General features: G+C 44.1%; 1 protein-coding gene across 5 annotated transcripts in view; it reads right to left on the bottom strand.

Moving 5' to 3' along the window:
* CDK12 (cyclin dependent kinase 12) overlaps window positions 1-10,634 on the bottom strand; it is a 71,095-nt gene extending 60,461 nt beyond the window's left edge. For 4 of the 5 annotated variants that reach the window (XR_003997543.1, XR_003997541.1, XR_003997542.1 and 1 more), the window contains exons 1-2: window positions 8,907-10,634; window positions 1,525-2,409 (exon numbers count right to left, since the gene is read on the bottom strand). Coding sequence is in view for 2 of the 5 variants with exons in the window: in XM_030541019.1 (XP_030396879.1) it covers window positions 1,525-2,409; window positions 8,907-9,970 (1,949 nt within the window). In the remaining 3 variants the exon portion in view is untranslated. The remainder of the gene's footprint in view (window positions 1-1,524; window positions 2,410-8,906) is intronic. The other variant, XM_030541018.1, reaches the window with a different exon arrangement.
* Between the last annotated feature and the right edge of the window lie 4,221 nt (window positions 10,635-14,855).

A 14,855-nucleotide genomic window follows, 5' to 3' on the forward strand; every position in this document is an offset into this window, starting at 1 on the left:
CGACAAAAGAGTTTTTAACCATTTTTCAACTGATTCTATTTCCTTTGCCCTGGTTTAAATAGATAATTTCCATCATAAAAAGTGTGTGTCCGGAGCCATTTAGGGGATTAGTAAAGTAATCTATCAGATCTAGAAATTATTCATGTAGCAGTCAACACAACAACTCACTTGGGAAAGGACTCAGTCTTGATGTTCTGTTTAGGGCTCCTCTCTAAGTGCACTCTCAGGAGAATTAATTAGAATTAATTTATGGTGTGAAATTAACGTGGATTGGTTTAACTGCATTAAACCCCTGTGTGACACAATCAAAAAATTATGGTCACTTTTATTCTGAATAAGAGTATCCACATCTGGGTCTAATTTGGTTTAAGAAATCTGCTTTAAAAGATAACTTGGATTAACTTCCTGAGCATCCCTATGTAAACAAAAGCCCTTAGAGATAGACAGGTAAAGGGTTACCCTCTTCCACATTAAAATTATAAGACAGTGTAATTAGATATGCAGCATGGGGCACACATAAATAACATGTTGCATGTAAAACCACAAGGCGAATTACATATAGATGCAACCACGAAAACTACTGAACTATGCATGGTTTCCTTACCCCCAACAACCTTCCTCCGAGACCTGCTACTTAACTTCTGAGATTCTTTTCTTTTCTATCTATGGCCTTGTTACAGGACAAAGTTGCACCATGTGCAATTTTAAAGCAGCTTAGTTAGTCTGATGCAAACCCCTGTGTCAACACTCTTATTTCCATTTAAATTGGGCTTATTTCAGTTTATTATAAATAAATAACTACCTAGCTCTTCTGTAGTACTTTTAGTTTTGCTTAAGTCAATTAGCAATTGATTTAAAAACCCAATGTAAGTTAAAGCAATGCAATTTGCTTCAGGTAGACAAGGCCTGCATGTCTCAACAACATGCTGTAAGTGCAACACTGCTTTGTGTTGTCCTCTCCTATAGGTCACATAATCTTTCCTGTTACCTTAACACAGCTTTTTGGATCATTCCATTTTTTTATACTAAGTCAAGACCTTCTCTTGCAAGCTGCTGCACACAACCTTCTCCCATATGAAGCCCCATTAAAATTAACAGCGGTACTTCCAGTCAGAGCAGCTTTCAGAATAGGGACCTAATGGATTTGTAATAAAGACTGACTTGATTATGGTTTTTTAAAACTGGTTTTAAAAAAGCCTCTAAACATGTCTTCCTCACTGAGATTTTGTGCTAGTTTCAGCAATGAATCATAAGCCCCTCAAAACAGGTATTCTGGATGGAGAGACTGACAAAATGATGATAACATTGTGAATAACGACCTGACAGGGCATTTGGTTATGAGTGGTGTTTTCAGTAGATTGGCACAGGCTTCAACAGAATCAAGTACAAAACTAAGTATCTTCTAGGAAACATATGCAGGGTAAAGAAGGAGTTGGCAAGCTAAAAATAAAATCTCTTCTCTGTTACTGTGTTAGTACAGTGTATTCCAACCCAAGCAGAACTGAGCTCTCCGCATGATCTTACCTATCCAAGTCATCTTCCCCGAGCAGAATAGGTGGGAGCGGGAGTGGAGGCAGCGTTGAAGTCTTCAGGTGTGGGATAGCAGCCGTCACAGACACTTGTGGTTTTGTAGAGACCTGGACAGAGGGCTGAGAGTTTGCCTGAGTGGACAAAGCAGATGTTCTTGAGTGGGAAGAAGATGGCAAAGAGGCTGGGACTGAAGTAGGGACCTGAACAGAAGTCAGCTGGGAAAGCGGTAGAGACGGAACAACTGGTGATGGAGGCAAAGGAGGCAACGGGGGAGTCTGAGGCGGTGGCGTAGTTGTTGGTAGAGGTGGAGGAGGTGATTTTATTGAGGGCAGTGGGGGTGGGTTCTCCTTCTCTGTTGTCTCTGTCTCTTTTGGAGTTACAATCTCCTCTTTCACTACTACAGACTTCGACTCTTTTGTTCCCATCGTTTTTGAGTCTTTAACTGGAGTTGCATGTTTCTTCTCAGAGTTCTCATCTATCTTGGTTTTTACTGGCTCCAGAGGTGTTTTAATCTCTGCATTCACGTGTATTAAATTAACCAGTTCCGTGTCGGAGGCTGATTTATCAGATTTAATGGTTTTGGGTACTTTTTTAGACTCCGTCCCTGTCTCCTTACCCTCAGATGAGCTGTTCTCTTTTATAGACAGAAAAACAGGCGAGTTCTTTGCCTCCTTTCCATCCACCTTTGCTGCTGCTGCCGCTGCTGCAGCTCGCTCCTTCTTTTTCCTGCTAAGCTCTGCTCCCAGGCTGGAGTTTAATGGTAGCCTAGCAGGCGATATACTGGAATGGCGACTATGTGAACCAGACCTCTGCTTTTTATTGTGAGATGATGAGTGTCTTGAATATACAGGACTTCGACTTCGGGACTTCACAGACTTCCTATGGAAAGAGCAGGAAGCAGAAAACTGAGATGCAGTCTGACACATACTACGTTAGTTACTGAAATTAACAAATAGGGAAAGCTCTCTTTAAAGACAAGGGCATTCATAAACTGTCAACTACACTTCTGACCATACCCAAGGCTTGTCTGAGGAGACTTAAATTAATGGCACCAGTGTGATGACACTTGGAAATAATCCATCATCTAGGGAGGTCAAAGATGCTGCTGCTTACAAATCAACAATTAAAATAACAGAACAGCAAGATGAGGGTCAGACAAACCCCAAGTTAAAGAAGAGAAAACAGATGCACAGTGCATGATTGGAGGATTTTAGTTGAGACAATGAGCTGACAGTTTAGGAATCTTTCAGGGCAGCAGAGCTGGAGGGAAAACACAATGATAAGACATGAGTATTGCTTGTGGAAATGTTTTGCACAACCCTGTGGCGTTGATCAGTGGTGTTACAGCAAGGCAGTGATACTCAGACCTCAGTGGCTAAAGAGTCAAGTTAGTGATCAACATTACCCAAAACAGACACAATAGTGTGAATTCATTGTTTCATTTACTATAGTACTATATATTCACTCACAGTTTTAATATCATGTCCTGCATAGAGCCGCAGGGGAGACATTCAAGAGCTACTTCCGGCTCGAGAGCCTTTGTCTGAGTATCACTGCAATAAGGTATGCTCCTAGTGAATGCCACTTTTTCTGACAGAACATCTTCACTCCAAGTAGAGGTTTTACAATTACCCTAAATGCATTTGCACACTGCAAGTCAGAAAGACAATTTGAGGCTTTCATCACGATTTAGACATGTTCAGAGATACTCTAAGTCTGAATTTACAATAAGGGGGCTACAATTTATTACGTAAGCAGAGATATGAAATGCATTTGGAAATCTGCACTCTAGTGTGAGCCACAAATAAGGAGAAAAATGCCTTCCTTTAAAAGGACACTAGATGATCAGAGGATGGACTTGGATTAGGCACAAATCTGCAATATGAGTCAATCTAGTGGAGGTTAGAGAGAGATGAAGATTCATTGGAAAAACTGAAGGGAAAACAAAAAAAATCCCAGAAAACTGGTATTTTCAATTCATAGGTCAGTGAATATTTTCTCCTCTTCAAGGGAGACTGGGATTTTGCCAGGCGTGGGACAGTGCATTTTATGAAGAGTAATGTGTTAATGATGAACTTTAATGATTTGGAAGCTACAAGTTACCAAAGAATCTTGAAGTAAGACTCTGCCCATACTTAGCTGAAATCATGCTCACAACTGATTTTTATTCTCTGACCACAGTAGGAAATTTAGCATGATTTTAGATCATGGTTAAAAGAAATTCCCTTTTCCACACAGCTCAGAAAACATGTAATAACAACTGTGTTTAAACATGGAAGCTGTTAGCAGATGTTTCAGCTGAAATGCAGTGTAAGAGATTAACATAATTTGCATAGGATAAGAGAATCACAATTTTAAACAAATAGTCTGACAACATAAATGCTTTAAAAATAAGTTGAAGGATAGACATGGCTTATTATAAAGCATTTCACTAGACATTTGTGACTGCAGTGGCCAAATATCAATGTGACTAAGTGGTTCTTACCTTTAGGCCTTGGCTACACTCACACTTAATAGCGCTGCAACTGGGGTGTGAAAAAACACCCCCCTGAGCGCTGCAAGATACAGCGCTGTAAAGCGTCAGTGTAATCAGGGCAGCAGCGCTGGGAGCGCGGCTCCCAGCGCTGCACGCTACTCCCGTAAGGGATGTGGTTTACATGCAGCGCTGGGAGAGCTCTCTCCTAGCGCTGCCGCTCTGACTACACTCACACTTCCAAGCGCTGCCAGGGCAGCGCTTTGAAATTCCAAATGTAGCCATACCCTTAGTCTTAAAGAACAAAAATAGCAATAAGAATATATAAAAAAAAGTCAAGATTATTTCAGATTCTGTCTTCAAAGTTCATGGAAGTTGTGTGAAACAGAATCTGGCAATATGCCTCGAGCTGGTATGTCGTCTTCAGGGGACTCTGGATAATCTGTTTAACTGTCTCTCACACAGGCAGAATTTGCCATTTGGCTAGTAGTTCCCTTTCCACATCCCGCTGCAAAACTGTCAGGAGCTGAAATAGCTGGCAGCATCTTTCACTGCACTCAGAGGTCACACTTGCAGACTTTGCTGAGGACAACATTCCTAACTGAACTTGTAAGACATGGGTAGCTGCAAACAGAGCTAACTTAATCTGAAACCTAAACAGCACTGAATCCTGCACTAAATCCCAGCTACAAGTGATTCATAACATGGATCTGGAAACCTCCCCCTCAACAGGCAATATTAGTTTTTGTCACTGCTGATTGCACTGAAATATGTTTTAAGAGAAGCAAATATATACAGGAAGTTTTGTAAGGTGTTTCCCCCGTCTAGAGTAATCACTGAGTAACTTTATCTCTGACCAAGAGGTTAGTGATGTGCCCTCAAACATCACCTTTGAAACCAACACTGCACTGCAGATTACCTAGTTTATAGCACTTAAAAAGAGAGGAAAACCTCCCAGCTATAGAGATGTTCAAGCTTTTCTTTCCAGCTACAGTGGAATGGTTAAAAAATTCCTGATTTCTAATGCAGGAAACTGGACATGTAAAATGCTAGCCACCAGGCCCATGAATTAAGATAAAGGTATCAATGGGAGAGAATGGGAATGGCTCACTACAGAAAACCAAAGCACACTGGCAACAGATTCATTTCTCTGCTACAATCAGAGCTGTACCAAAGAAAGATATCCTGGAGGAAGAACAGATAGAAATCTCTAGCCCTATCTATACTATGAAACTGGACGTTGCTAACAGTTGTTCGCAACAGTTTTCCCTCAATCAGTATGAATGCAGAAGACATGAGAGAGAGCGCACAACCAGCCACTTCCAGAAAGTATGTCACCTTAGGCTCTAAGAGCGATCTAAAACATTAAGCATACCTCACAGGTGAGATTATTTAGCATTATTCCCCCATTATACAGTGGAGAAATCATAAGCATAGTGGTGAAGTGAAAGTTAGTGGCAAAGGTGGGACTAGGACCTATGCAGCTTGACTCCTGGTTTCTTCTTTTAACTACTAGAGCAGGGGTGGGCAAACTTCTTGGCCCAAGGGCCATATATGGGTATGGAAATTGTATGGTGGGCTATGAATGCTCGTGAAATTGTGGTTGAGGTATGGGAGGGGGTGAGGGCTCTGGCTGGGTGTGCAGAATCTGGGTTGGGGATGAGGGATTTGGGGTGAAAGAGGGTGTTCCGGGCTGGGACCAAGAGGTTTGGAGGCTGGGAGGGGGATCAGGGCTCGGGCAGGGGCACAGGGGCTCAGAGGTGCAGGTTCCAGGCGGCACTTACCTCAAGCAGCTCCCGGAAGCAGCAGCATGTCCCCCATCCGGCTCCTACACAGAGGCATGGCCAGGCGGCTCTGCTGCACGCTGCCCTGTCTGCAGGTACCACCACTGCAGCTCCCATTGGCTACAATTCCTGGACAATTGGAGCTATGGGAGCGGCGCTTGGGGTGGGGGCAGTGTGCAGAACAGAGCCCCCTGGCCACCCCTATACGTAGGAGACGGAGCGGGGACATGCTGCTGCTTCTGAGAGCTGCGCAGAGCAGCCCCTGATCCCGCTCCCAGGCTGTAGCACCGGAGTGTGGCAAGCCCCAGACCCCACTCCCCAGCGGGAGCTGGAGGGCCATATTAAAACAACTGGTGGGCCGTAGTTTGCCCACTCTTGCACTAGAGAAACTACTGCAAATTAAACCCTTTAAATCCAGTTCACCGACATTTGACAACATGTGATTTTGTGCTGCACACCAGTGACTATGGCAGACATACAAACACAGAAACAAAAACTCATAATAGTGTGCAAGCCCACATCCATCAAGTGGGGTGTTACCTGAATTCTTTCTCTTGGCTACAGCTGCAATGGTATGGTTACGACAACTGCTATAGAAAACAACACTAATTATATCTGTTACCTTCCCTCCCGACCAAAGCCTCTACATTTCCTCCTTAACCAAAAGCAGTTTGTATGGAGGGGCCACCTGGAATGTGACCTGCAGAGTGCTTTCTGCATCAAGGACATATGTATATTTAGTTCGCCATCTTCCTTCTCAGACTACATTTTGGGAATGGGAAGGTAAAAGAATCACTAGGAAGGATTTTCCCCTCAGCCAATGAAAAAACATCAGTGTCATAGGAAAGACTCTTTTACCCCCTCTGAGGAATTTACACTGAACTTTCCTCACTGCATGGAATGCATGTTCAGTGAAGCAACAACCAACATACACACAGGAGTTCTGATTTTCAGTTGGCTTAACAGTTAGAAAGAAAATAAGGTCTGAAAATTTCACTTTGCTCATTTAAGAGTAATATTGTTCTCTGGGGTAACCATTTTCCGAAGGCTTCTTGCACACTCAGTTGACTCCTTATTTCTTGCTTTGTGTTGCTCACTGAAACAGCTTTGATTTAAAAAAGCATGCTACACAAAAACTGCAGACCAGCTTTAGGAGAAAGGGGTGGGACTGTGGTGGGTTATCAATTTAACCCTAGATTCAAAGAATTCAAAACAGAGTGTAAACAAGCAGTAACCTTTGGAATTTTTTTTGGTTTGGCTAACGAGCTAAGTGCTGTACCAGAAAGGTGTCCTCAAAAACTTTCCCACATGGCTATGCAAGTTCACAGAAGCAAATTCAAAGCTGCTTCCATAAAACCAGGCTCAGAAAAAGTGATCTTCACTTCACAGGAGTAACTAGAATTATACAGACCAAATCAGCTATTGCTATTTTGGGGTGTGTTGGGGGAAGAGGGGAAATGGAAGGAAAACACAGCACTTTAGGATCCCACTGATTCCTCTACTACTCTCCAATCCAATAGCAACCCTCGGTCTGGTTAAGGAAGAGTAGACACACACCCTTAACAGAGCCTACAAGCACAGCCAAAAAGGATACACGAGGCATCTGCCACCCAGTCGACTTTTCCAGGGGTGTAAAAGTGTCTGTGAAAGCAAAGTCTTCACCCTCCCACCCCCCAAAAAATCTGTATCTCTATATATTTTAACATGGAGATAGCCATCTCGATATAAAATCCTAGTGGAGATAAGGGACAGGTAGCTTTTGCTTCCATGCAGCTAGTCAAATAAATGCCAGATGGGGGGAGAATAGGGTGACCTCAATGAGCTAAATCAAGGCAAAATTTACCAATGCCTTATCGCCACTAGGATTTTACACTGAGATAGCTATTTGCTGTGAAAACAAAGGCAATGCTGTTAGCCCATATCAGTCCTGATTTTCATCAGAAAGCCTACTCCCTAAATGTTGAGAGCTATGGATGTGGTTTTAGGGCTCAATTCCATAAGCAATGTGGGTAGTCTCACTGAACTCATGAGCAGTACCAATCACATAAATAAAGACGCACAGGATCAATCTCCTTGCTCACAGCCCCCAATGGAATGCAGGGAAGCAACATAACTAACATTGTACATGTTGTTTTGACCATAAGGACTTACTTCATACAAGTTCAGCTCGGAATTATAATAAAGCTATAACCACAGTTCCATAACACACACGCTGTGAACTGGAAGTTCACTGAGACACAGGCTTTAGATTGAAAATTTGTTAGGCGACCTACCAATCTGTACTCAAAATACTCTTGATTACTATACATCTGAAATAAAATGCAGCACTACTACTAATTTCAAACAAAAATGGGTTTTGTGTGTGTGTCAAAGTTACTGATGCAAAAAGAGAAAAAAATACACCTGTTCCAAAATAAAGAAGTTACCTAATTGCCCTTCTAGAATGCTAAGGAGCTATTTAAAACAAATGGAAGCAAGTGATCCATAACTGAGCAGAACTCAGATTGAGAAAAGCAAGTTTAAAGTAGAAAGAAGCAACTTAAATATGGTCAACTAATTATGATGAAAGGAAAGAAAACAATCAGTTCAGAGTGAGATATGCCCAGAATTAAACAATTTTTCTGAAAATTGTGATAAATCTTTTTCTTAGACTTTTGATCAAAGTTTCCAGAACGTGAGAGCTTATTTAAGTACATTTAGTGTTAGTGAAAGGTCTGGATTTTCAGCACTAGAAATGTAAATACTTTCCACAGAACACTCACTAGTGCAAACTTCCCCACAATGCTTCACTCACGTTCTGCACGAGCCACCTCTAGAGGCAAGTGTAACTCAATCCTAATGGCTCATTCAGTCCTGGCCTCTTTGCTGAGGCTGCCAACGTTGAGGCTGATTAGTGCCAACAATGGTGGTGCTTTTTAATATGTGGACATCTATCCAAAGGGAACTATAACCAGCCCGAGCAAACTCACACAGACCAGCGAGGAGCCCTTGGCAGTAAAAAGTGAACACTAATTACCTGGGCCCGATCTGAATAGGTGATCTAAAGGGTCAATCACTCACATCCCCAGAGCCATCCAATCTCCCCCCAACACATAAAAGACAATATAGAGATCACACACCTGGGTACTGGACTTCGGCTCACTGATCGCTTGGCAACAAAAGGACTGCTCGAGCGCCTTCGGCTGTATGGGCTAGGTGACCTCCCACTGTACGACCCACTTCCCCTCTCATAACTGGATGAGCGCCTCCTGTTGTACGGGCTGACGGACCTCTGTCTCCTACTGTAAGGACTAGGAGACCGAGTGTTGGACTGGTACGCTACAGGTTCCTTGTAGGGTGGGCTGACCGACTGCCTGCGTGATGAGCCACCGGGGCTCTTCTTGTAGGAGTCATAGTTGCTGGATGTATGCGACCGTGGAGGGCTGATATCGTATTCTTGGGTGTAGGACGCTCCTGAGGGGCTGTCATCCTGTTTGGGGCTCTCAGCCCATTTCCTATGGGGACTCCTGGATTTCCGTTTTGGACTGTCAGTTGCTTTGTAGCTTTTCAGGGTGTCTCTTTTCCGATGGCTTTTACTGCGGTCTTTGTGCCCAGACTTCAGCTCCCGCTCTTTTCTGGACTTCTCCTTGTGTGCTTTGGATGACCTGGACTCTTTGTTGCTGCTTCTTGATGGCTGTGACTTAAAGTGTTCCTCATTCTCCTCATTGAGTCTCTTGGAAGTCCCTGACACCCGCTCCTTGGGGAACCCTGACTTGCTGGACACCTCCTGATTCCTTTCCAGCTTCTTCTCCTTTTCCACCTGCTTACTTCTGATCAGCTCCCGAACACGTTTGTGCTGGTGGTGCCGGTGTTTGTGCAACCTGTCGCTCCTGTCTGAACTCCCTTTCCTCTCGTCATTCTCCCTTCTTTCCAGCTTGAGGGCCACATCATCTGAGAAGGTGTCCGAGTCGGAGCTGATGTCATCATACTCCACCAGCGGCTTGATCATTGCACCCAGTGGTGCTGTTGTCTCTTGAGCCACCAGCGGTGAATCTTTGGAGTGCTTGGACCTGTGCCTCTTGTGTCTGGAGACCAGCCGGTGCCTCTCCTTGCTGTTCGAACTGCCACTGCTGGATGTCTGCTGCTGCAAGGACCCCCCTCCTCCTCCATCCTTCTTGCCCCCATGTCTCTCTGGATTTGGCATTCCTTCTCCACTGTGCTTGGAAGAGGGGAGGGGGGAATCCTCCAAAAACCCCAAACTTTAAAGCCCAGTCACCCCCCCTCTATAGGCCTCTCTCCTCTTCCTCCTCCCACCATTCACAGCCACTTTCCCCCTTTGCCTTTCCTCCCTCGTTCTAGCTCTCTCCCGCCTTCATGGGGTGCAGCTCTTTGGATCAGGCCCCGGGCTGGGTGGGTGGGGGAGGGGGCTTGACCTCACAGGGCCCCTGGGCAGGAAGCTGCAGGGCCTGGAAAGCCCCAAGGAGGGGGGCCTTGGGAAGAGGGGGGCTGGGCCCTGGAGCAGACCCCCCGGCCTGGGCAGAGGGTCCTCTGGGCTGGGGCCCCCTGGGCCTCTGAGCAGGCCCCTAGGCCCGGCTCCCTGAGTGGCTCCCTACGCGGAGGGTCCCCGGCTCCCGCCCCCTCGGCCGCGGTGCGGCGGGTGTCCAGCTCCCGACCCGCTTTGTCCGCCCCGCGCTCGGGGCCGCCTCCCCTCTCACTTCCCAAAGCGAAACGGCACCGCTTCCAAGGGGGCAGCCGCCAACTCTCGCGAGACGCCTGCTCTCGCGTGATAATCGAGGCCTCCCCGGCCCCCCGCTCGGACAAACACCGCGAGAAACTCCGGCCGGGCCTGCTCAAGCCTCGCGAGAGCTCAGCGCTGGGCTCCTCAACAAAACTTTATCGAGCCACCTGGTAACGCGGTCAGAGAAACAACCGAGCACAAGCGGCCTCTCTTTTCAACAAAACTTTATTGAGGCGCACTGTGCGGACAGCCCCCCCCATTTCCCCCCCCAACAAAACTTTATTGAGATGCAGAGTGTCGACAAAACACACTTATGTTCAGAAGCATCATGGAATTCCCCCTCCTCTTCAGAAGGAGCCTGAGTGCTTTGCAAAGGGTGGCGTGAAATGCATACCAAGCATGATCCCCAGCAGTGCCCCAAGGCAGGGTGGGGGGTGTCAGTGCCTCTCTAGGCCCAGCTTCATGGAAAGAGAACCCAGGCATCCTGACTCTCAGTCTCTTGCTCTAACCATTAGACACCACTCCCATTCCAGAGCCAAAAACAGAACTGAGGAGTCCTGACTCGCAGTGACTCTAAACCCGAGATCACACTCTCCTTCAAGCTGGAAACAACCCAGTAGTCCTGACTCTCAGTCCTCTGGTTCTAGCCCTCTAGACAACCATTTTTTTTAGGTAGACAGTAAATTCCTGCAGTTCTTACAACGCAGGTTGCAGGTCCTTGGCACCCTTTGAGAAACAGACCCTGCGTGTCTCTACCAAGAAACTGAAGCACTCAAAATCAATGCGGAGACATCTGAAAATGTGTCTTGCCTATCGCTCAAATTGACAAATTGTCACTCCAGAGTATGTGGTGTAGCTGTAGCCGTGTCAGTGTCAGAATATTAGCGAGACAAGGTGTGTGAGATAATATATTTTATTGGATCAACTTCTGTTCGTGAGAGAGATGAGCTTTCAAGTCAAGAAGAGCTCTGTTTGGCTGGAAGCTTGTCTCTCCCACCAACAGAATTTGGTCCTAAAAGATATTATCTCCCCCTCTTTGACTCACTTCAGTGGACATTTTAACTGAGTAAGGACTGAGCAAAAGCTGGGTGAAGTTCTCCAGATCTGGATGAGTAGTAGAGTACGGGCCTTTAAATGCCAGTTTTAACACTTTAAATCAAATAGAAAAAGCAAGTCAACACTCCCTCCCTTCCCTCTGATGAAAAACACCCCCTTGCAGTTTCCATCCCTATCTTATTCTAAAGAGAAACAATAGTGAAAACGTATCAGAGGGTAGCCGTGTTAGTCTGGATCCGTAAAAGCAGCAAAGAATCCTGTGGCACCTTATAGACTAACAGACGTTTTGGAGCATGAGCTTTCGTGGGTGAATACCCACTTCCTCAGATGCATGACATGTATTCCTCATGCATCTGAGGAAGTGGGTATTCACCCACGAAAGCTCATGCTCCAAAACGTCTTTTAGTCTATAAGGTGCCACAGGATTCTTTGCTGCTTCTAATAGTGAAAACAACTATTTTGAGACTCGAGTGCTACACATGATGGATTGGGGATCAGTGCTACTGAATGATATAGCAGTGGCCCCAGCAATCTACTGAAAACTGTAAGATTTGGACTGTTACTGTTGAAGGCAGATGTAGTTTTGTATCATGGTCACTTCACTTAAAGGCAATTTTTCAAAAGCTCTGAAATTCCAGGTTTTGATTAGCTTTTATTCAATTTGCATTTATGTATGTATGGCTTCCATGTAGCCATGTTAGCATTTTGAACACGGAGCCCTCTGGCTATAATTATAATTGTTTGTATGTCATTATAGACCTCCTTGACTATAGTCTCTAGGCAATAAAATTGCCTTTAGGTCGACACTCAGCACCCAGAAGCTTTATCTAGTATCATTCATTTCCTTTTTTGCTCATATTTTATAGACTTTAAAAACAAATCTATGCTTTGTTTTTAAGTTAAAAGATGGCAAAAGAAATACAAACAGTTTGTGGTTTATGGCTGCTTTTTCCCCTCCCAGGCCCCAATTTTGCAGTGAGCTCTGTATAGAAAGCCCCTTATGCCCAGATAGAGCGCCACTAACGTCATAGTTTTTAAGGCCAGAAAGGACTATTGTGATCATCATCTCTGCTTTCCTTGTCTGCTTTTTAACACAGGCCACAGAATTACACCCAGTAATTCCTGTATCAAGCCCAATAACTTCTGATTGAAGTAGACTATATCTTTTAGAAAGACATCCAATCTTGTAAAGACTTCAAGAGATGGAGAATCCACCACTTGTCTCAGCAAGCTGTTCCAATGATTAATTCTCTCCACCTCCCCGCCCCCCGTATTGTTAGTAAATCTGACCTAATTTCCAGTTTGAATTTGTTTAGCTTACATTTCTAGCCATTGGATCTTGTTATGCTTTTATCTAGTAGTAAAGTTTATTTTTAATCTGTCAGAAAGCGTCACATATAGGTACTTCAAAACCACAATCAAGTCACCTTCTAACTTCCTTTTTGGGACGCCTACTACATGGAGCTCATTACAGGATCAAGGCCTCAGTAAAGTCCTAGTAGACAGATGACCTCCTTGCACCTTGATTTTGTTCTTCAATCTGATCTGCTATAACAGGTGTTGGGTTCCACAGGGAGCTCTGTGATTTATTAAAATACACTTCTACCTTGATATAACGCTGTTCTCAGGAGTCAAAAAATCTTACCGCGTTATAGGTGAAACTGTTATATCAAACTTGCCTTGATCTGACAGAATGCATAGCCCCGCCCCCCGGAGAACTGCTTTACCGTGTTATATCCAAATTCGTGTTATACTGGCTCACGTTATATCGGGGTAGAGGTGTATTATAATGAGCTGGCATATATAAGCATTTAACACAATTCTCTACTGGATGTAATCAGACCTGTGCATCAGAGGCCGTATACTGCTAACAGCTGAAGGAGATTCTCCTTTAGTTCACATGGTAGAATGCAGTGCTTTCTAGAGCAGAAGGATCTGAGTTTTACCTCCAGACGTCATGAATTTCAGAGTGATTGTTCTGTAAAAAAAAAGTGACAACTATTATAGTCCTAGGTAGCATTTTTCCCCATTTATATTGCATTAGCATATCTGCTAGTTTTATCAGGGCAATTTTCCAATACTTTTTTGTTAAATATTAATTTATTTGTATTCATTATCTCACATGGGTATGTGATAAGTCATATGTACCCTGCACAATAGGCCATTGAATGGGAATAAATGTCTTCCTTTGGGAAAGAGAGAATCCTACCCCATTCATAAAGATTGCCTGAGCTGCCACTCTTGGAGAAGAGGGTCTTCAGCTGTGGCTTATTAACAGGAAGTCAGTGCCATAAAGAGGGAAGGTATGAAAGTAGGCTGGATTTCTTCAGTGTGGGACATGCTTGTGCTTCTGCCTATGGTGAGCTGGTTAAAATCAACTGCTTAGGCAAACTCTCATAAGAAGAGATCTGTTTGCTATGCTGTAGGAGTGAAGCAGGTATACTCCTTGGATTCTACAAAAGGGCATCTTTTTGTTTACTCTACAAGGAGCTAGAATTATGCATTTGGGCCTGATGGGGAGTGTAACTGCCTATGGAAAACTAGACACTTGAAGGATTGTATCCTGCTCTAAGAAGAATGACATGTGTTTGGGATTTTTTTCTTCCACATACTCTTGTATTGTTTCCCCTTTAGGAGGCTAGTGACCCCTCATTCTTGGGTGTTGTGAGCTTTCATGCTTGTAAGGTGCTTTGAGGCCTTCTGATGAAAACCACCTGTTGCAAAAGCCAAGCAATGTTCAGCTGCAGAAGACTTGACTCAAGGAAAGGGAGCAAAAATAGCCACTGGATAAAAATAATGTAAAAATACTTAATATATTTTGAAGACTTGTGTTATTTTATGTGGATTTTTTTAATTATAAAGATGTTTAAAATAGCCTCTTAAAAACCTTCTTTGGGGAGAAAGGTGTAAAACCTTCATAAGTTTAAAAGCTCAGTTTAGACGTGTTTAGAACTGTAACCATTCATGTCAGGCCTAAACTTTTTTGTCAACTAGTTCCTGTAGTTGGAAATTACGGATACACAGCGGGTGAGCTAATATCTTTTACTGGACCAGCTTCTGTTGATGAAAGACAAGATTTTGAATATACTCAACTCTTCTTTAGGTCTGGGATACATACTCAAGAGTGTCATAGCAAAATATAAGGTAGAACAAATAGATATAAGGAGTTAACACATATTGTAAGAAACAATTCAAGGTGAAGTGACCACCACCCAGGCTTGTATTTTGGAGGTGTTGTGCAGGTTTCCTTTGAGGATGAGGACTAAGAGGTCAGACAGGGAAGGATCATTTTGTG

This window comes from Gopherus evgoodei, chromosome 23 (genome assembly GCF_007399415.2).
Source record: "Gopherus evgoodei ecotype Sinaloan lineage chromosome 23, rGopEvg1_v1.p, whole genome shotgun sequence".
In the NCBI taxonomy this organism is placed as follows: Eukaryota; Metazoa; Chordata; order Testudines; family Testudinidae; genus Gopherus; species Gopherus evgoodei.